The 22024-nt window shown below is 39.4% G+C and overlaps 2 protein-coding genes across 3 annotated transcripts in view; both read left to right on the top strand.

Annotated features, from left to right (window-relative positions):
* Positions 1 to 684: 684 nt before the first annotated feature.
* On the top strand, positions 685 to 10912 carry ube2wb (ubiquitin conjugating enzyme E2 Wb). Its single transcript, XM_086306131.1, has 6 exons — positions 685 to 788; positions 1590 to 1681; positions 4513 to 4615; positions 8110 to 8265; positions 8354 to 8429; positions 8549 to 10912. Exons 1-6 carry the CDS (start codon positions 774 to 776, stop codon positions 8560 to 8562), a joined length of 456 nt encoding a protein of 151 aa, XP_086162257.1. The 5' UTR covers positions 685 to 773; the 3' UTR covers positions 8563 to 10912.
* A 1236-nt stretch (positions 10913 to 12148) lies between these two features.
* The window catches only part of stau2 (staufen double-stranded RNA binding protein 2), a 109123-nt gene continuing 99247 nt past the window's right edge, over positions 12149 to 22024 (top strand). For both annotated transcript variants that reach the window (XM_086306137.1, XM_086306136.1), the window contains exons 1-5: positions 12149 to 12260; positions 13888 to 14095; positions 15531 to 15661; positions 15920 to 16079; positions 18525 to 18660. In XM_086306137.1, coding sequence (XP_086162263.1) covers positions 13897 to 14095; positions 15531 to 15661; positions 15920 to 16079; positions 18525 to 18660 — 626 coding nt within the window. In that variant the 5' untranslated portion in view covers positions 12149 to 12260; positions 13888 to 13896. The remainder of the gene's footprint in view (positions 12261 to 13887; positions 14096 to 15530; positions 15662 to 15919; positions 16080 to 18524; positions 18661 to 22024) is intronic.

The following is a 22024-nucleotide window of genomic DNA, read 5'->3' on the forward strand; positions in this document are numbered from 1 at the left end:
TTTGACTGGTGCCTATATGGAGTGCTTACCAGCCATGCCATGTGATACACCCAACTATTAATTCCCATGGTGAGGCGAGAGCTTATATCACATCTGATGCAACTCTGGCTACCAAGAGACATTTTCTCTGTAGGAAACATTAGGAGGTTAGATCAAATTGCAGTTCAAGTGGATGAAATGTTCAAAAATTTTGCTTACACAGATAAATGAATATGCTTCCTGTGCTTAAGCCACTGACACCTAAAAAAATGACAGTAAGATAACATAACGAGCTAAAGCAGCTCAAATAATGATAATCATCATCAGGAAAACGAAAAATGTAATTAAATACTCTGGTGATCACAGGAAGTCTGTTCTTTGAAGCATTTTGTCATGATGAGTCATTACTCTCACACTTAGAGGTTGTAGAAACCAATGTTATTCTCATTTTTAGGCACGGTTACTCCACCCGAGCGTCTGATCATGTTATACCTCAAAGGTAGGAAGTTTCTGTCTTTTAATAACTAAAATACATCCTTTAGCAAAGGTCACTGGAGGTGCCCGAAGTCCCCCATATTTAAAGAATATTTAAAAATATTATGTTGTCTTTATCGCTGGTGAAATGCTGTGATAAATCTGCTAAATGTTACGGACATCTTGGCGGTGACGGTGGCGCGCGCACACACACGTTCGTGTGGATTTGTTTTCTGCTGTCAAAACAACTTAAATCACGTGACCGCCTGACGTACGTTTCTACACTCTGCGCTGAGGCAGGAGGAGGGGGGGTTTCCATCATGGCGTCGATGCAGGTAAGAACACAATTGACAGCGATCGCTTATTTTGTGATTTTTACCGGACCTCCCGACTATTTTTTTCCTGGCACTTTATCGACCACTTCATTTACCTACGCGTATTTGCCCAAAGTGGTGGTGACGTTACTGTAAAATCGATGACATTTATCCTCAACTGTTCAGGTTTAGCGGCTGCTCTTTGCTAGCAATACAACTAGCCCATCATCATCATCCACAGCAAGTCAAGGCTAGTAGAAGCTAGCTTCCTGGAACTGTATGTCGATGACTTGGCCCGTGTGTAGGTTCTTCTCAGAAAGGCGTGATAATTCAAGGATATGAGGTGGAAAAATTTCCGATGTTTCCCGTAAATGTTGGCGGTTAAGTGGCCGGGCTCTCACCACAGTGAGCTAAGCAGACGGTGCGCAGATCGAACAGTTGCAGTTTCCTCCTGAACAGCTGAACAGGTGCATCACTTTCACAGAAACTGCGTTGTTCAGTTGACTGGCTGTTAACGTCTAAATAAATCAAACCCGTAAAGCAAATTTCATACATTTTTTTTAAACACTTACCTCTTTGAAATCGTTTTGTTTGGGTCACGTTTAACTACTAATAAACATAATAAACGGTAACCCCTCATTGGAATATCATTGATGTATCAGTGTTTTTCCGGGTATGGGCCTCTTAATAAAATTGATGAACACATGTGCTAAATTTCTCAGCCACTACTCTGTTTGATTTTACTTGACTTGATCCAGTATTTCAACTTTTTATTTATTTATTTTTTGGGGGGTATAAACCCAATCATGTTTTCTCCCACAGAAAAGGCTACAAAAGGAATTATTAGCCTTGCAAAACGATCCACCCCCAGGAATGACGCTCAATGAAAAAAGTGTACAGAACACCATTACACAGTAAGTCCTTCTCTCTCTCTCTCTCTTTTTTTTTTAATTTCTTGTGACTCATTTGTTTCAGAGTGGCAGCACTTCTGGGTTTTTATCACCGATATGCCTATCGTGTTTGCTCAAATACCATGTGGCTTTGTGAAATGCCAGGTTTCATTCCTTTAAACGGGTAGCGTGGCAAGCATGCCGCATGCCATAAAGGTAGCTGCGGCTGGAGGTAAGACACCACAGCCTCAGCAGTGTGTAGTGGTGAGGAATTGGGGTCATTCCAGCAACTGGCAGCCACAGGCCCTTTGTAGAGTGTCTCTAATGCACAGTGTCACTATTCATCCTTATAAAATATTTAATGGCTGGCATGCAGGAGTTGGGCTAGAAACAGAGGTTGCTTGGCTGACCTTTCTGTGTGGTTGTCGTGATGTATCCCCTTAAACCCCATGACTACTGTTGCCAGGAAATATGACTTGAATTGTAGTCTTTAAATGGATTTGAGACTAGTTTCTAAGCTGAAGCATGGACTTGTTAAGTTACTAACTTTTCGAGTTGTGTGGCATGGTTTCTGGCCTCCAATGCCGTCTGAAAGAGAGGGTGCACATTGGAGTGTTTGTCACTGGTCAGTTATGGTGGCATCTTCCTCATTAGATAACAGTCACCTGGTCTAACAAATGCCTTGCATGACTGCCAAGTCTCCTAACCAGTCCTGCTGGCTTGTGATCCTTGTATATAATTTCTCTGACAAGGCATGTGTAGGTGTGTCTTTTTTTTTTTTTTTTTAAACGCTTTGCTCTGATGTCACAAGGTGCTTTCTGTTGTCACGATTGACTGTGGTCATGAAATGTCTTTCATATCCTGACTGGAGTATGACATACTCTTGTTGTGCTTGGCATAGAAGCACACAAGCTGGTATGTTACCGCAATAAAGGGTCAGTGTGTTTTCAGCTTTGCACCTTTTGTTTATATAGTACACTTTGTACTGTAACGAGCAACACTGAGAGTCAATGGTTTTGTTTTGTTTTTTAAGTGTATTGTGTGCTGGTGCTATATTGGTTAGCTTGATGGTGTAATGAGTCACTTAATGTAAACAGGGAAACTGCTGCTTAAAGGCACTGTTGGGCCTCTCAGGTGTACTCATTTGTCCTTGTCCCTACACTTTCACTAAATGTCTCAGTGTTATTTTTGTTGACTGGATCATATAATCACCAGGCTATAGGGAATTTGAGCACATTGAGCGTGATGTCCTTGAAGTCCCTGACTGTTTTCGGCATGAGTTGGTAGCACAATCAGGCCTCGCTCTGAACTTCTTGAAGGAAAAGTGGAGCTTCGTTTAGACACTGTGACTGACCCTTTCCAAGGGCAACGTTTTAAGGAGAACAGACTTTATATGTAGGTTTAAATGATCATGTGTGCCAGTCTAGATTTGAATGAGGCATGAGGCTATAAACCTGGATAACAGCCACAAGACTCTGGTGTCCTGTCTGCACTGCTTGCATGGGAAAAAATAGGGCAGAGATTGTGATGCTTTTTTCTTCTAAGGATTCTACTATGAGCCCCACAACTGTTCTGCACTCAATTTGTTTTTGCCACCAGTGAAGCTACATTCAGCAGTCTTGAGGTGTGTGTGTGTGTGTGTGTGTGTGTGTGTGTGTGTGTGTGTGTGTGTGTGTGTGTGTGTGTGTGTGTGTGTGTGTGTGTAAAGAGTGTGCGGTGCAGGTAGGCTGTCTTTCATCCCAGAGGCACAAGGCTCTGTATTTGCAATCATCTGAGCAGGATTGAATTGCTAGCAGCTCAGTCAGCAGAGTTCTGTAGCCTGGCCACCGAAGCGAAAATAGATTTTGTCCAGTAGATCAATAGAATATCACATTATTACTAAAGCACTATCATAACCCAGATGAATATTGAATGTCACTGAAATGAGTCAGACTGAAAGCTTTTGATTACACACACTTACTGGAGAACCGGCAGCTCACATTGTGTATGATTTATTATTATTTTTTTAATGATAATTACATGTGGTTCTGTACTTGTCTCTAGCTAATCTGCTGCCAAATTATAAAACGGCACATTATTAACAGAAATAATGTCGAAGCTGTCATTGTTTCCCACCTACTCCAGAATTGTAAGATTGAACACAGAGCACATTATCACTCATAAACCAAATTTTGCTTTTATAGAAATGCCATTTTCTCCCAAAGCACTGAAGGTTTATGTTCACTGTCAAGTACACTACGTATGAGGAAAAAGGAAAAAGCCTGAGTAGTTTATCCTGTCAAAAATTTGCAAGATCTTTACTCCAATCCCCCAAAACCACAAATCAACTGATTCTTGCAATTTGGATTTACACACAGGGTGTGTGAGGGTCGCAAAAGTAATTGGTGCACCTCATTCAAACTGTGCTGTTTTTATCTGTATAGGCCCAGGGTCCCTTAAAGGCGCAGGTTCTTCTGCTAATATGGTGAATCGAGGGTAAATTTGCTCATTTCCTCCATGCAAATTGTGGGCAACCTCGCAGGGCTTTGTGGTTCCTTGTGGTTTCCTCTTTCCTCTGATTTGTGTAAATCTCTAAAAATGTGTTTTGTTTTTTTGTGCAAGTTAATGAAATTTTAACTTTTACATTATTGTAAGTTGTAATTTAAGAGAGTTAATGTTGAAATTTAATGGATCTCCCTCCACCAACTCCATAAATTTAAAAGAAAATGGCCTTTTTTCATATTTACATCACTCTGATTTGTAGTCAGAGACTACTAGACCCTGATTATCTCAAGGTGATCTGTGTTATTTTATGTAATTTTTTTTTTTTTGTTTGACATACTTTAATATTGTGCTTTTATTTTTTAATTTTTTAGGTGGATTGTAGATATGGAGGGAGCACCTGGCACACTGTATGAAGGAGAGAAATTTCAGCTGCTTTTCAAATTTAGTAGTCGATATCCTTTTGATTCACCTCAGGTAAGCTCAGCAGTCATTATTGTTTGTGCGTAGGTGTGTGGGTAAATGTTAAACATTTTAAAGCACTTTGTCTGAAGCTATCTATAAGTTCACTTTATTAACCATCTTGTCTTATGGATCTGTTTTGTCTGCACTGTGGGTGCAGGAGATGCAGATGAACAAAGGATACCGTTTGCTACTCTGATCGAATGTCCCACATCCATTCCTAGCTTGATATCAAAGATTGATATTCCTGAGTTCATGGTCCACAGTGGTGTTCCGATTGAAATAAACTCAAAAACTGAAGAGCTGTAGAAACAGTCTTTTATATTCATCGGCTAGATACCTGCTGTAATCTCATGAAACATCTTGGCTCTATGGTCATTAGTGCAATGAATCTTGGCTTGGAATCACTGAGAGACAGCAGTGCAGAAGTCTCACTGAAGCCATGTTTGATGGGATTAGTTTGACTCAACAGTCTTGTTTCACTGATTAGGAGCCTGCCCGTCTAAAAATAGGTAGAGAAAATTAGATAAATTGAGCTACTTAGCTGTTACCCTCTCAAATAGGAAGGACACACTATCAGATTTATCCACTGTTGAAGTCCTCTCCTGGGGCCTCGGAGGAACTTCTCTTTCACCTTATATCCTATTATTGTCGTGGAAAAGAAAACAAAGTCTGATCAAAATCACTTGACAATTTTTGCATAACAGCTTCAGTTTCTGTTGAGCCTTTTCACAGCTACATGCGCACAGGAGAAACTCCAGATTTCCTACCAGAACTTTAACCCTGTGCAGCATCTTCTAAAACAAAGATGTCAAATTTTAAACAGTGTTGTGTAATCTTACAGTTTAGATTGTTACAATTGTATAAGGGCTTTTTATTTTTTCATTTACTCATTTTTTGACATGTTTTAGCCATCCAAGCTCTGCACATCACTCCACCAGTCATTTGAACATTCTGTGTCATTCACATGGGGAAAATAGAAGCTTTGCAATTAAAACTAATCATCATTAGATTGAAATGTGGAATCAGAGTATTCTCTAGAATTTTTTATTTTATTTTTAATGCTTACAAAATTTTTAAGATTAGAATCAGTCTCCAATAATAACTTCAGCTTTAAATAAGACAGAATTGGAAAACTTTGGGCTCGACCTAAAATGTCACATCTGTTTTTTGGCCTTCAGACTTTGCTTTCGTTAAAGAACCGTTGCAGACATCGTTGTTTCAAATTTGTTGAGGTAATCTAATGGGTATGGTTGAGATCTGGTGACTGCAGTAACGTCTCCATTAAAGACAGACCCCGAGCTGACCAGTTCTATAAAGAGTTCTTGTGTACTTCGGAGCTGTTCTTTAGATCACTGTCCTGCGTGCGGTCCAGTCATGCCGCTTCCAGCAGATTACAGCATGGCATTTCCAAATAGAGGGTCACCCTTCTTTATTCGACATCTCGTTTTTAATCTTATATAAATCTTTTCCTTTACCCACTACAAAACGAACCATCTCAATTTTTGTTGGAAACACTTTAAAGGTGGAATTGTTTGATCTTACCACCATTTTCCAGCCTTTCTCAGTCAAATGCATGCAGCGTTTAGCAGTCTTGGCTTTCTTTTATTGGTTAGTCTCAGATTTGGCCTTTTCCATTGAAGCTCTGCCTAGTGTCATTAAAATCACCTCTTCACTGTCACATTGAGATGGGTATTGTGTTCACTGGAGCTGCATACCTTTTTTTTCCTGTTCTGGTTAGAGACACTTTGCTGACAGAATGGTACGCACACTAGTATGAAATTTCCTCTGTGTGTTTTTTCCTCATTGAACTTGAACCCACAAAGGCTGATGTTCCAGACACTGAAAAGTGCTGAAAAGTTGCTGCTTCTTCACAGAAATGTTCAGTTGTGGTAAAAATGATTGAGAGTTTAATAAAAAGCTTTCAATTTTTTATTTTTTTTTTGTTTTTTTTGGGGTGATTCTGATTTCTGAGCAGTTGTGCGCATGCAAATTAGAGGCCCACCTTATGAAACAAAACAGAGGCTACTTCTGTTTTTCTTTTTCTAAAGTTAGAAATATTGAAACTTGTGGTGAGCACAGATTCAGCACTAGAACAAGGCACAGCATGGACCCGAGACTAGATATCTTAGTGAAATAGAAGATTTAGGTTACCTAAAGACGCTGTTGGCTTGGTGTGATTTGGAGGTTTGAGTAAATATTTTAAGAGATTTTTTTTTTTTTTTTTTTTTTTTTTTGGTCTTTATCTTTAGACTATAAAGCTAGCTGTGCTTTCTAGTCATATCAGTCACCTCCCTCCCCCTCATGATGTGGAGCCTGCACTCTCCCGTGAGGCCCGGTCTGGTGCCAGACTGACTCAACCCTTCATTACCCTTTTTACCCGCTCCCCCTTCTCTCTGCTTTAGCACTTCTGACTCTAGCTTTTTGCTTCTCACACTTCCCATATCTTCCTGCTTGGCCCTCACTCTTGTGCCTTTTTCAAAGTCAAATGTAGCCCAGTGCTTTTTATAGAACGTGTCTACTTTTTTATAAAACATGCTGTATCTCCTCTCTAGCTCTCCCTACGCTGTTCGCTTTTCCTCTCTCTCCCACCGTGTCCCGGCCCCTCTGTCCTAATCCGAGAGCCTCATATCCCTGTAGAGCAGTGGTGTCAATCATAAGGCCCGGGGGCCAGAATCAGCCCGACAAAGCCTTCAGTCCGACCAACTGGACAGTTTAGTAAGATGTGAAAGAAGGCATAAGTTTTGGACTAACTGTGTTTACACAGTTAGTCCTACAGCTTTTTAGTCTTACAGTTTTTCCTACTGATACGACTTCCCCTGTGCTCTATTATCCAAGTAAGGAAATCCCAGAAAGCTGATGCTGTTTATCTGGACATTGTGTTTTCAGTGGGGGAAACATCTCATTACTTTTTAAGAAGTCACTTGGATAAGTGAAAAAACGTTTCTCCCACTGAAAACTGGACATCCAGATGAACAGAATCAGCTTTGTGGACGTAAACGACAAGGTTTTGGTTTTTCTTCCATTAAAATATCTGAGATTAAATCCATAATTAAGCATCTTTACATCGACAGAAGTCAAATCGGTGTATTTATATAGCACATTTTAAACAACGTCTGTTGACCAAAGTGCTGTACAAGGTATACAAAATATCCACTATGTAAAACGGTCACTAAATCAGCAATAAAGAATGGGAGAGCTTCACTGGTCCAGCTCGCTACATGTGGCCCACAAAGTAAAATGAGTTTGCTATCCCTGCAGTAGTGGGTTAACCCTGCAGCAAGTCTAATTATTTTGCTGTCATTAATTGACGGGAATGAATGTTTTAGCTTTCTCCAAAGTTCATCCCCGAGCTGGCTCTTTGACCACACACGTAACCCCCAACCACCCCAAAGTTGTTTTTTATGCGTCTTCTTTCTTTAGGATCTTAAAGCTCGCCAGCCTCGTGGGATTTTTATTTGTACATATTCAGTTGCGTTGATGTGGTCTGCTTTGCTTTCATTGTGCAGGTAATGTTCACAGGAGAGAATATACCTGTCCACCCGCATGTGTATAGCAACGGTCACATCTGTCTATCTATCCTAACGGAAGACTGGTCGCCAGCGCTCTCGGTGCAATCAGTTTGTCTTAGCATTATCAGCATGTTGTCAAGCTGCAAAGAAAAGGTAAGTGTGCGACACCCGGTGTGGGCGGTAGCGGTTTGTGGGCACGTGTTAAATGTTAAATCTAATTGCTGTTTTTTGTTTTCTGCAGAGACGACCGCCCGATAACTCATTTTATGTAAGAACATGTAACAAAAACCCAAAGAAAACAAAATGGTGGTATCACGGTGAGTTTAAAAAAAGAAAAAGGTCTTATTTGTTTTCAGCACTTCCTGAACGTGAAACTTTTTTTTGTCTGTTTCCTGTTGTAATTCTAATCTTCATGCTGTCTTGTTTGCCTTCACAGATGATACATGCTAATGTACAAACTTTGTATTAATGGTAGAAGAGAGAAGTCCTACTGACCTACGTAAAGCACTTTTTAATCATTCAGTCTTTGAACTCTGACCTTTGACTGGAACAATGGACACCATGCGCTGGAGGCTCTTGGCTGCATGTTTTAGTCTGTTGTAAAATAGAAAATAACGGAACGTTTAGCTGCACCCAAGATGGAACTTCTTCCTTTTTTGTGTGTGTTTTTGTTTTGTTTTTGTTTTTTGTTTTTTTCCCGTTTTTTGGGGGGAGGGCAAAAAGGTCACAATGCAGCGAGCAAGTAAGGCAGACTTGTACTGATACTTATAATTCCTCTTTTAAGATTATTATTGTTACTTTTTTTGTTTGTGTGTGGCTGCATTTTAAGGTCCTTGTGTTGTGCAATAATAACCGGTGGATGCATGCTGGGGCCTACAAAGAGAGATCTAAATCTAACAGTCTTCTGGAAGGGATTTGACCATCAAAACCCCAAGAAAATGCTTCATCTGTTTTTATTATTATTAGTAGTAGTACTACATGCACTGTGATGGTATCTAGTTTAAAAAGGCACTATTACGTTATTCCCAACTTGCAGGTGTACTGTAAGCAGTCCTCGATGCTTATCAGGTTCAAGGGTTTTAGTTTTTTAACCACTGTATCGACAGCACACGCGCTCTTCTTCATCTTCCAACTTTTAAGACCTGGTTGCAGTTCTTCCTACCATCGGACTGAAATTTGGTACACACGGGAATAGCACAGGCGTGACGGTAGATCCAGGAGTCATCCAGTGACCTCGGCGTTTGTCTCCTCATAAAGCTGGGCTGAACTTTTCTGGTCCAGCCTTTTAAGACGTGCATCAGCCTCTCTTCCATTCAAAGAATGTCATCGCATGATCCATTTGTATTTGTATGATATATATTTTTATTATTATTTCATGCTTTAATCTTCTGAAATGTTTGAATTTTTTGTTTGTTTTGTTTTTTGGCATTTTGTTTTCCCAACTAGTTGATACTTTGAAAAGGGGGTGCTTTTGACGGGTCAGTATGTTTTTGAATTTTTTTTTATTTTTTTTTGTTATTTAAATCTTCATTTTTATCTCTAGAATGACAAAGTCTTTCTAGAATGTATGAAGACAATACTTTTTTTTTTTCCTTCTCTCTCTCTCTTCCCCCTGGTCAGAGTTTTGGCTCAGGTACTTTTTCAATAAAGAGATCGCCTCTAAAAAGACACCTATCAGAGATTTTGAATTTAACTATATTTTCACCAAAAGAGACTGTTATGTTGTAAACTTGTAACATGTCTGAAACTATTCTGTACATACATGCGTCTTTAAATTGTTAGATGATGTGCAAGAACTTGGCAAAGGATGCATTAACTTTATAGCAGAATGATGATAGGAGTGCTTTATTTCATTGGAACTTTGCATCTTTTGCCAATTAGGTTGTGTACGGTCAGCAACAAACATGTAAAGCTGGTTTTGGAAAAAAGGAAAAAAAAAAAGGTAGTTTTACAGTAGGGGTGCATGCAGTTTCAAACCCTACTTTTTCTTATTGGCATCTAACATTGTGGCAACTTTTAGTCGTTCCATAACTGAGGTCACGGTTTATAGGATGGATGCTAACAGTGCTCACCTCCAGAGGCTGTGCTCATTTCAAAGTGTAATCACTCCATTCCTAAAGACATGTTTATCGCCATCCGGTCAGAGATACTTGAATTTTTTCCATCTTGAGTTGTTTGTATCTACTACTTTTTTTTTTTTTTCTTTCTTTCTTTCTTTTTTCCCTTTTCCAGGGTCTAGCTGAGTTTCTTGAATGAACATGCGTGAATGTGATGATGCTCTATTCTGTAGAGGAGATTACCACAGCACACGGCTATCTGAAGATTTAAAAACAAAAAACTATATTGATAATTTAAGGACATCTATTTAACCAATTTTTTTTTTTTTTTTTTTTTTTATTAGTTTCATTGTATAAGGTCGTATCTGCTATCACTGCTTCGAGAATAAGACTGACTGAAACACTGATTGTGTAAATGTAGTCACAGCAGCATCAGTGCACAGAGACGCCTAAAGGATCAATAAAGGCTTGTTTTGTCTTTTTAAACATGCTTGTGGTTATGTTACAGGGTTTGGCTGTTCTTTTTTTGTTTTGTTTTTCCCCCTTAGGTTACTTTTTTTTTTTTTTTTTTTTAATGTGGTTTGAACTCTTAGCTTGCAAGTTGTTGTGAGTGGTCAACACTAATAAGGGTGTGTTATTTATATTTGAAATTTTGTTCTGGGATGTGCAAGCTCCATGTAATAGGTGCCTGTTCATTTTCATAATCGATAATAAAAACAAAGATTCACTTTTATTCAACCTCAGTCTGAACAGTATGGGTTTTTTTTCTTCTCCTTTTTAAATAGCTTGCAAAAGACTGAGTAGTCCTGCTCTGAAGGCAGAAGGATGATGACCAAATTGAGAAAGAAGATAAATGTGTGACAGTGACACATTACATAAACTGCATATTTCAGAAGCATGTAATTCCATCTGTCTGTAAAAAGTGAATGGCACAGATCTCAGACGTGCCTGTGGAATTGCACTAGGTTTGTGAAACATGTGCAAAGATAAAGATGTAGTGTGGCAGGAAAACTGATGATCTGACGCTTTTGAAAGCAATGGAGCTTTCATTTGAAGCTTGTTTTGTTTTTTGTTTTGTTTTTTTTAACTGGTCCGTTATGGTGTGAGAAATTATTTCAGCCAAAAACAAAGGGGGAAAGGGTAATTTCAGATTGTACAATAGATATACATGCGTTTGGCCAAGTAAAATTACAATCTGTTATCAAGTTACTTCACTTATTTTGGTTGAATTATGTTTTTTATACTCCTCTATTTGTTGTTGGATATTTTTCTGTCTACAATAACACAGGGAGAAGTGGTTTAGTGACGCCCTCTATTGGAGACGCTTTAGCTGTCAAATCTGGGGATTAGCAGTTCGTGATATTTTCCCTTTATGGTTATCTATTCCTTGTTAAATATAAAGTGTATGTAGGTTACCCACCCACCCCTAGCCATCTTTTCTTTTTCTTTTTTTAAATTTCTCGTCTTAGTACAATACCACTGCCCCAGCGTGGACTTTTCCAAATAAAGCTTGATGCAGAATTCTGACTAGATTGTTTGTGAGACACTCATAGGGTTTGCTTTAATTAATTAATCAAATAGAGAAAATTCCCAATGGATGGTTGGGGAAATATTCCAAGTAAAACTATATTTTATAGCATTAGCACAAAACCTTAAGTTTCACTGAAACACGGACCTGTAAAATGGAAAACTTACGAATAAGACTAAAAATCCATTTGGTGATACAAATGTGCACAAAACAACTTTGGAAATATTAATTTTGTTTCTGAATCAAAAGTTACACTGTGGGATCCGAGGAAGCGCACCAGGACTGAACCATCCTTACCGCGGCGGGGGTGGCTTCATTCAAAATTCACCTCAAACTCCACTCATAGTACGTTAGCGATATGCGATATGCAGCCACAACAAGGTTAGCTAAACACAAGCTTTATGCGTGAAATATTACATGGATACGCCATGTTGAGTCCAGTGACACGTATTTTCATTTCTTTTTTTACCCAGACAAATAAGGTGGTCGGTTCCTCTTCCATCCAGTTCTCTTTAGTGTTTGCCAATGTTGGAGGTGTAACTGGGGTCTGGCCCTGGATAAAGGTAAAAAAATGTCCTGAAATATTTTTCCCATAGTTGTCGGATACTCTGTGGATTATTTGCCACGTTGTCGCCAACTCGTATATGATATCAGGGTTGACTGAAAATCCCCAGGATTTCGGGAAGGATGGGGCGGTTTGGAGATGCTAGCAAGAAGGGTGCTCGGCCGATCAGCCATGATGAGCTTTAACCGGCTAAAGTATCGCAACTGGGGGTGGCTAGATAGGATTTATTCATCTGGGGAAACCATAAAGGCATATTCATGACAGCATGCATGCTTGCCTATTCTGTCTGCGTGTTTTTAGGAGCTGACATTGGGAAGAAACGGCGTATATCTTGTTGGCAACGTTAGCTTCCTGCTAAGCTGGACACAGTAATAAATGTTCAGGGGTTGCAGACAGCACTGAAGCTCTGCCAGTCAACCCCAACGTAACACAACCCCCATGTTCAACTTGCAGTGAAAGACAGCCGTGCAAACAGGCAGCTGTTTGCCGCTGTATTTGTGCGTGTTGCTGTGAGAGCGTAAAAAGAAAAGCAAGAGGGACTATCACCACAAGTACCCCACGGGCAGGCATGATGCACCTACGAATTAAACAGGAATAACTTCATGACATGCAATGAATAAAAGTCATATTACAGTAAGAGATACATCAGTTGTAGTGCATTTAAACCTTATTAGCTATTTTCTGACCGTGCAAACTTGGCTGATGTTTACACCAGTTCAAACATGGTCCCTAAACAATACAGAGAAGTGACACCTGCAAAATCAGATATGCAATATTTAAAAACCTGAATGTGCCATATTCAAAGCTAGCATTTCATGCAGTGTCCAAGGGATGACACTGAATTTCTCCAAAACTCCAGGGGTTCAGCTCAGCTTTGACCTTTTGTTTTGACCTCTGTGGGGATGCTCAAAGTATTTCCTTCATTTCCGATCACTGTCTGCCACTTATTTGTGTGACTCAAAAGTGGGAGCCATTTTGGAGCAATTGTTTTTTATCTTAGAGACTTTTTTATCACCTTAATCATGATTTTGTTTTAGACAAAAACACACAGTAGCATATATGCTTATGTTACTTAAATTACACAGTCACAGCCTGTGTACTGTGTCTAACTGCATTCTGCTAAATATTGCATGCATATTTTAAGAGATAAATAAATACTACAATTCATTCTGCTGTTTGATATTTGTTGACCCTTATTTGTTTGATAATGGGCTGTGTCCCTCAAAATGTGGTTTAATATAGATTGCATTGTTCAGGCTACAACCAGCGGATTCCTCCTTTTTGCCAGGGAGTTTTTTCAGCCGTAACACGAGCAAAGCTCCTTCAAATAAAGGTTCATTGTCTGGGTGTATTAGCTGCCAGTGGATCAGAATGTGAGATAGGCCTAGGGCTGTTCAGTTTGAAGTCTGTTCTCCAGGCTTAGCCCAGAGAAATCTGTCAAATGACATTTAGCTTTAAACTGTGCATGTGCATTTGTGCTCAGATTCACAGATGCTTAATGCAGTATTGTGTACTGCTAGTGAATGAATATTGATTTTCTTTTATTTTTAAACTACTCAGTAGTTATAATTACAGTGTAGTAAGTGTATTTCTAACAAAAGCTTTCAAATTTGTTCTGCTTTCAGGAATAGAGCATGGCTCAAGTGAAAGTACAGACCTCAGCGCCCCTGGCTGGTCCTGGCCTCTCCCCTGGAGTCCCTCCAACGGCCATGGCCAGTCAAGGATCCCTGGGTCTGCAGCCCTCCGTCAATGGCACAGGCCCGGCCCCCACACCCGCCTGCCCTGCTCCTGCAGTCGGATATGGGGACGCCCCTGTGTCTGCCACACCGCCAGGTAGAATTTCCCCCAAGTTTGTCTTTAGGGGAAATTAGTTATTATTTTGCATCATGTGTGGAGTTGCTACTTATCTATGAAAACTAAAAACTGTTACAGTAGGTTAACAATTTTGCAAATAAAATACCATCACCCACGGCAGTGGTTGATATTTAACTGCTTATCTGTAAAACTGTGTTATTAAATTTCTGCTTATTCAAAAAATAGAGTGTTGAAGGGCTAAAATATTTGATTCCTGGTTTCACTCTTGCAACAGGGGGCAATGTGATTTAAAAAAAACTACACATACGCACACAAACAAAAACACTGACTATTGGCTTTCCATGGCCAGTACATGCTCAGCGATCAATAGTTTCTGTGATTTCCAACAAACGATGGACTACATTTCATTAGTGTTTTCATTTTGGGGGATGATTCAGTGAGTTATTCTGTGAAAATTTCATAACCTCAGTCATAATATATTATGACTCTATAATACTGGTATAGATTTAAGACCTTAACAATGATTCATACAGACAACTGTGTGCATGATGAAGGTTATAGTTGTACCCAAGTCTACAATACAATGTGTGTGTTTGCATAGTTATTCTATAATAAAAAATTGACTTTAGGCAATTAGGTAACTGGCCTAAAGGGCTCTATCTCATGTTCCTTTTACTGCTCATTATTTCTCATGACCTAACCTAAATTCAGAAACGTTTCGGTACCACTGCTTCTTTAATAATGATTTAGGAAGTGAATTTCTGCCAACACTTCCTGTCATATGTTAGCTATAATAATAATAATAATAATAGATTGCATTTATATAACACTTTTCGAGACCCTCAAAGCGCTTTACAATTCCACTATTCATTCACTCTCACATTCACACACTGGTGGAGGCAAGCTACAGTTGTAGCCACAGCTGCCCTGGGGCAGACTGACAGAAGCGAGGCTGCCATATCACGCCATCGGCCCCTCTGGCCAACAGAGGGGTAGGTGAAGTATCTTGCCCAAGGGCACAATGACCGAGACTGTCCGAGCCGGGGCTCAAACCGGCAACCTTCCGATTACGAGACGAACTGCCAACTCTTGAGCCATGATTGCTGCACTATAAGCCAGTAGCTCACGGACTGACCACAACACGAAGGAAAAAACACTTTACAATATTGTCCTATAAACAGATTCATTTATTAGTTATTTATTAAGTGCTTGTTTACTGATTTTTCCCCTTAATTACATATAAAAATAAAACAAGTTTGCATTTTATTTGCAAGTTAGAAGTGTTCCAGTGGCTGTATCCGCTGCTAATATCTCATCCCTTGTCACTCAGTGGAAGTATCCAATTCTTATATTAAAAAATGATACTTGTTCATGAATATAGGTGGAAGAAGATGGATAGATGAGTGCTTTAGTTACCATGTTTTTAAATATGTCGTCTTCTGATATGATTTAGGCCCGCCCCAGGAGAACATGGCAAACCCTAAAGAGAAAACTCCAATGTGTTTGGTGAATGAGTTAGCCCGTTTCAACAGGATCCAACCACAGTACAAGCTCCTCAATGAGAGAGGCCCTGCACACGCTAAGGTAAAAAAAAAGTTTTTCAGATGTAGCGTTATCATGTCAATATGGAATAATATTTAATAAATCTCAGGAGGTAGTTCAGTGTAATTCTTGTTTTGACACACATCCACATGTGCTAAATAAATAAAGCATTTGCACTTTTTGTAATTAGTAATTAGTTATTGGCTGTGCTGAGAGCACCGAACTCCTGCCAAAAGTTCTGTAACAAGGATATTGATAAAAATGTTGGGTAATGTCTTCCTCTCTGGGTGTCACTTCCAGATCTTCACCGTGCAGCTGACTCTTGGGGAGCAGGTGTGGGAGGCAGAGGGCACCAGTATTAAAAAGGCGCAACACTCCACAGCTGCCAAAGCACTGGCTGAGAGTGTCCTTCCCAGGCCAGCGCCCCGCTCCCCTAAAGCTGACATCAACAGTAACCCAGGTACTGCAGCCACAACTGAATTTCTTTTAACTGTTAAAAAAGCAAGTGGCTGGGAAGGATTACCATGAATTGCACCTTTTACTGTTTCTATGGCTATGCATGTGATAGCTGCTATAGTTTCAAGAAGAATGTTTGAACCATTTGGAAAAAGCTGCAAAACAAGTTGATGCTTGGTTATAATCTGCTAAACTCTTAAAAATGGAGGTGTCTTTTTTTTACAGGAAAAATAGACAGCACTCTATTCATATATTATTAGGTATTAAATTAATAATTAACACTGTATGTCTTATAGAAGAACTTAAATGTTAACTTGGGCTGTGGCTCAGCTGTAGCAGCAGAAAGAAGATATTGCCTTTAGATCCAGGGAGAATGAGGCCGCCAAGAAGGAGGTACTTTTACTCCCTGTTCATTAACTAAGAGTGTCAAGATTTCTCAAATCTTTGAGGGCAACAAAGCAGGTTTTCATCCTCCAAAAGTTTTACAGTATTTTTTAACCTTGTTGTAAGGAGGAATTTTTCTCAAGCTAAGCTTGTTTCTTTGGTCCACTGTTATCCTAAAGCACAATCCGGGCCTATCTTAAAGTTAGTTGCTAGCACTATGTCTAACATTTAAAAGCTTAACCTCTTCATTGATACTGTTTGAAGTTGGAATCATAGACCAGCAAATATTAAAGCTATACATTCTTCTTTTTTTTTGCTTCTTACTTACTTCTTAGGATTATTGAGAGGCTGGAGCGTATCTGGGCTGTTGAAAGGTGAAAGACAGAGATAGACAGTCACACACACACTTGTAACAAATTTAGAATCACCAGTTAACCAAACAAGCATGTCTTAAGACTATGGGAGGAAGCCAGAGTACCCAGAGACAACCCACGCAGGCATAGTCACTACCATGCTTCCTGGAATAGCAAATATGCGCCAATAATCAAAAAGTTAAGAGTGTAACAGAGTGAAGATCAGATAAAAGGACACATTTTTTTCATCTTTTCTTCATTGGACTTACTGGCAGTTTAAAAGGCTGTAGTGAGTCACTGACTTGTGATGCTAGTGATACATGGATAAAAAGGTTAGGGTCCACATCCTGTGGACAAGAGTATCCAATGGAATAAATGGCAAATAAACAATGAATGAACTTGATAAAGCTGCTGCAGGGTCAGGTCTTGGGATTATACACTCCACTTTACTGTCAAACTGTTAAAATAGTTCAGTGGAACAGAGCCATTGTCAAGAATAGGCTCACAGTTTTTAAAGTCTGGTCACCATATGAAACATCTTGTTGTAATTGTTCCATCTATTTTTACTGGTCATGGTAAAATCACTCCCTAGTTTCCACGTAGGAGATGAAAGACAAAATCTACAGTCATCTGTCTGTGCAAACATAAATTTTGCATTTCATCTGACATAATATTAGACTCCAGCAGTTTACCCTAGATATTTGCAGACACGAATCAATCCTGTGCTTTTTTTATGGCAGTTTACTGTGAACAAGATCTAAAATTACGACAGCACTGTGAACATTTTTCAGTTTTTTAACCTGTTTACCAGAAGCAGTTTCATTTTCTTGCAGATGGTTAAAACCAAGTTTGTGCTGTTCATTTCTGTGTGCACATATCTGCAGGAATTTATAGTTAGCATTAAAACCCATGCATTTACACTTCTAGTAGCTCGCCTTGTCTCATCCTCCTAAAATTGGAAACAATGTTTAGATTTTTTTAATTGAAACTCACTAATGTTCATTCATTTTAAAGTCTGGTGTTAAAATAAAAGTATGGATTGGATGTTAGCACACTGGATAGAGCTAAAAAGTCCATTTACAGAGGAAGTTAATTTATACCTGTCTGTACAATCATGAATTTAAAGTGCAATGCATTTATGTACTTAGGGGGCATTTTGGTTTTTCATCTGAGTGACTTTTCTTCCCAGCATTGCTGCCAAGCAACTGGGAATATTCAGATAATTGATGTTCAAGGAAACAACAAAAAACAGTATAAAGTGTCTCAGTAAAACCTAGGAACAGGCTTACAGTTTATCACTAGCCAAATTAATACCACTAGTCTGGACTTACCTCCCTTGCCCTCTGCGACTTTGTAGTGGTAAAAGGCCTCAAAGCCAGGCTTTTAATGGGATTAAGAAAGTCCAAAAAATCCTGTGATAAATTATGCAACATCACTGAGAAGTGGTGGTATTAGTGGTGCATGCATCCTGAGAGTACTTTTTACTTAGAATGCAGTTTCACGTGGCAAATGTTAGGCTGCACAGTGCAGCTTTCTGCCTGTGTGCCTTTTCTAGAAAATATTTTGTTTCCATCTTTTTAGACTGCTTGGACCATTTTAAGCCATTTTGTTTGCTGCTGCCAGAAAAAGAAGTTCACATCAGTGTTTTTAAAAACCTCCCTGTCTTGGTTTTAATCTTTTCCGTGCTTGCATCTGCAATCTCACTCACACAGGCAGTATAACACCCACAGTTGAGCTGAATGGTCTGGCCATGAAGAGAGGGGAGCCGGCTATCTACAGGCCTTTGGATCCCAAGCCGATGCCCAACTACAGAGCCAATTATAACTTCAGAGGGATGTTTAACCAAAGGTGAGCTCCCAAAAATGAATGATTTGATTGGCTCAGCTGTTATTCATTTTAGTTTCAAAGCTACTTGCTGATTGGTTTATTGTTCAACCTTTAAGGGTGGGGGAAAATTATTCATGACAAGATGAGCTTCTTTTTTTTTAAGTAAAGTCTTTTATACTCACCTTTCGACCTGGAACCCCAACCAAAGTTAGATTTAGGTTTTCTTTGTTTTACCATCACTGCTGCATTGTTTGTAACAACAGCACATGCTTGCTGATTCTAATGCAACAGCACATGCTTTATCCAACCACCAAGATTAGCATTTCTCTTTGTTGTGGGTGTCGATAATCTGCGGTAATATACAAAGGAAGAGAGGGTCTTTGACATTCATCTGACTTGGTGTGGACATGGTCTTGATAAATTTTAGATGATGTTTCTTTGATCCCAACTGGCTTAAATGTGTGTCAGGCATGGCTCTCCGCTCCATATGTTTTCTAAACTGATGAACGTGGTGCCCTCATGGGTTCCCTGTGCACTCTGTCTCTGTCAACTTTCTTTCGTTGTTTTTTCTGTGCTGGAGCCACCCGACCATTTCCTAAACTCTGTAAAAGTGCCACAGAGGTGCAATTAATGATCTCCTCTCCCCCAGGAGAGAAATGCTATGTAGGTCTGTGAATTTGCTGAGCTAATCCAGGTATACCCTGTTACTCCCAGTTAGGAAAACAATGGGAAATCTGTTTTCTGTTTTGGACAGTGCACAAATAGTTTGTTTGGCTTTTAGTTTTATCCCACAAGCGTATCTTCACAATTTTACTCAACTGTCAGCTTAGGATAAACATTACATTTAGTTATATTAATTAGTCTCCTAAATGCTATATTATTTTAAATACTGACATAGTTTGTGATTAAAACTTAACAGAAGTTGAGTTATGCGGCTCCAAAAAGTGCACTGTTCCTAATAAAGTTAGTATTCATCTAGGATTGTTTGACATACTTGGTGTTATTTTCAGGTCACATTATAATCCCCTCAAGGTGGCAGTGTTTCCTCATGTAAAGTCCCATAACACTTCTTTCAAGGTGCCTAGTGAAGGCCTTAGATCCCATTTTGTAACCTGCAAGTTAGGAATGTGGTGAATTTATGAAAGCTTTTCTGTGTGTATGGGTTCAGTGTTGTAATCATAAGGATTTTAAATTAACATCTTCAATATTAAAGCACTAAGCAAAGTGAAATGTCATGAAGAAGAGATTTTTTTCCATCTATATTTTTGTTCATTAATGTTATTAGGTGCAGCATTCTGCCATCAGTTCTGCTGAGCGCAGTTTATTTTTTAAAAGATGTCAGTCAATCAGTTGCACTGTTGGGTAACAGAGTGTAGTCAGGAGACAGTCTAGCATCTGGCTTACATCTTCTACTATTTGATCCATGCAGGAGCAAACAGGGGTGAAAGATAAATGGGGTAGAGGAGAAAATCTGTTTTCCAGCATCTGTCTGTCAATGTCATATGTCACAGTGTGGAGACAGGCAGTATCTATTCCTCATGGCCTGTTTTGTTTTCTTATGGCACTGTGTAAAGGAAGCAGAAAGGGGGTTGGAGGACGTGTGTGTCTCAAACAGAAGTGACATAAGAAAGACATTTATTATTCCAAGGTCATTATGTTTCCATGAGGTCTCTTTCTTTCAGTGTAGTCAAGCCCCGATTAATGATAGTAAGACCTTCTGAATATGAATTCTCTTACTTAGATGACTAACTATGTGGCAGAGTGACAGGCCATATCCACAATCGGTCACCTTAATGATGGTGCAGGGAAACGAAGGTTTCCTCATGCCCATGCCCTTACCTATTGATGAATAAGAGTGATCCAAAGTCATGTTGATGGAAAATCTGACCATTAAAAGGGCAGTCTGGCTATGATCTATCAGCACGCTAATCACCGCCCAGACCAGTATTGATTCATTCAGAAAGTGCCCTGATGAGAAAATACAGCGATAATATGAAATGTACATTTATCAGAGTCTTAATGAATCTTATTTATGGCGAAGGACTTATGCATAATTCTTTCCCATCCAAGTCCATCTTTAAATCAGTGATTCATCTCTGCTATCATCCAGACGTGACCACACCATTGAACAACAGTGATCAGCTCTCTCAGTCAGTTACTGAGCTGTTATGAAACATGTGTGGAAATTTAGCCTGAGTGATTATGAAAAAAAATGATCACAGAATCGGAAAATATTTGTGTTATCATGAAATCTGGTTACATCAACCGTTTTCACGGACAACCCCTGTGTTATCATTGGAACACCTGATTCCAATGAGTCATACTGCGCTCCTCCAGTTTATCCACGACGCTCCCAGCTTTCCTCCTGCTGCTCTGATCTCAGGGGGGCGGGGCGCCTGCATCCTGCATTCTGTCAGAGTTGGAATTTGGATAGGACTTTCCCTGTTAGAGCAAAGCTTAGCGGCCTGAAGCCGCCTACCTCCTCCCAGTCCTCATTTGGTTATGACACCAACATCATGTCTGTTGGAAGAACAGTGGGCTGAAATACTGGGGGTGCTTTGCACTGTGACATTTCCTCCTGTGATGATGTTCAGATACTACGCTGGCCATTACTGCTTTCTCTGTAGGAAACTGAGAGGAAGAGTGACTCACCTTTACTGCTGAAAATTCAGTGCCTGTTTTATATTATATTGGCCAGTCTGCTGTATGTAGGAAAATAAGTAAAGACCCAATTTGCTTTGGTTTGTAAAGCATTTTTAGATCAACTGTGAGAAACATTACTGTTTATTAAATCTCTACTTGTATTGAGAAACCCACAGATACGTTTTAGTGGCCTCTAGCTCATTGGATGGATGTAGTGGTTCGATGTCATTGCTCCTACTGACCTTGGTTCCAGTCACAGCAGGCACTTGTTTTCAGTGGAATAACTTTGATAAATCCACTACATTTTATCCATTTTGCAGTTAGTGAGCATTGAACATAGAGCATTTAGCAGATAAAAGGGGGCTTGAATAATACTGAGCCTACACTGAGGGTTAAATGGGATGTCTCGTGTGTTTGGTTTCAGGGTTGAGTACATGGGTGCACATCAGCAATAATTACAGGGAATGCTTTTACACATAAAGGCCTGCTTTGAATATATTGGTGGGCTTATGATAAAAATAATTTGAAATAGTGTTATACAATACATAAAATTACATGAAATCAGGAAGGGCAGAATATTTATATTCACTATTAATGCCACTGGGTTATTTGTACCAGTGTCCCCCTTTGAATAGTCCCGCAGAGAGTTCACTTATAGCTCAAATACCCCAACTAAACTAATGAACTATTTATCAGGGCAAAACAAAAAAAGAAAAAAAAAACAATTAAGTGAAAATTCTTT

The sequence above is a fragment of the Aulonocara sp. 'chitande type north' Nkhata Bay genome, linkage group LG9, assembly GCF_057382095.1.
Source record: "Aulonocara sp. 'chitande type north' Nkhata Bay isolate Kocher_YH1m ecotype deep benthic linkage group LG9, A_spYH_male_GT1.1, whole genome shotgun sequence".
Classification (NCBI taxonomy): Eukaryota; Metazoa; Chordata; class Actinopteri; order Cichliformes; family Cichlidae; genus Aulonocara; species Aulonocara sp. 'chitande type north' Nkhata Bay.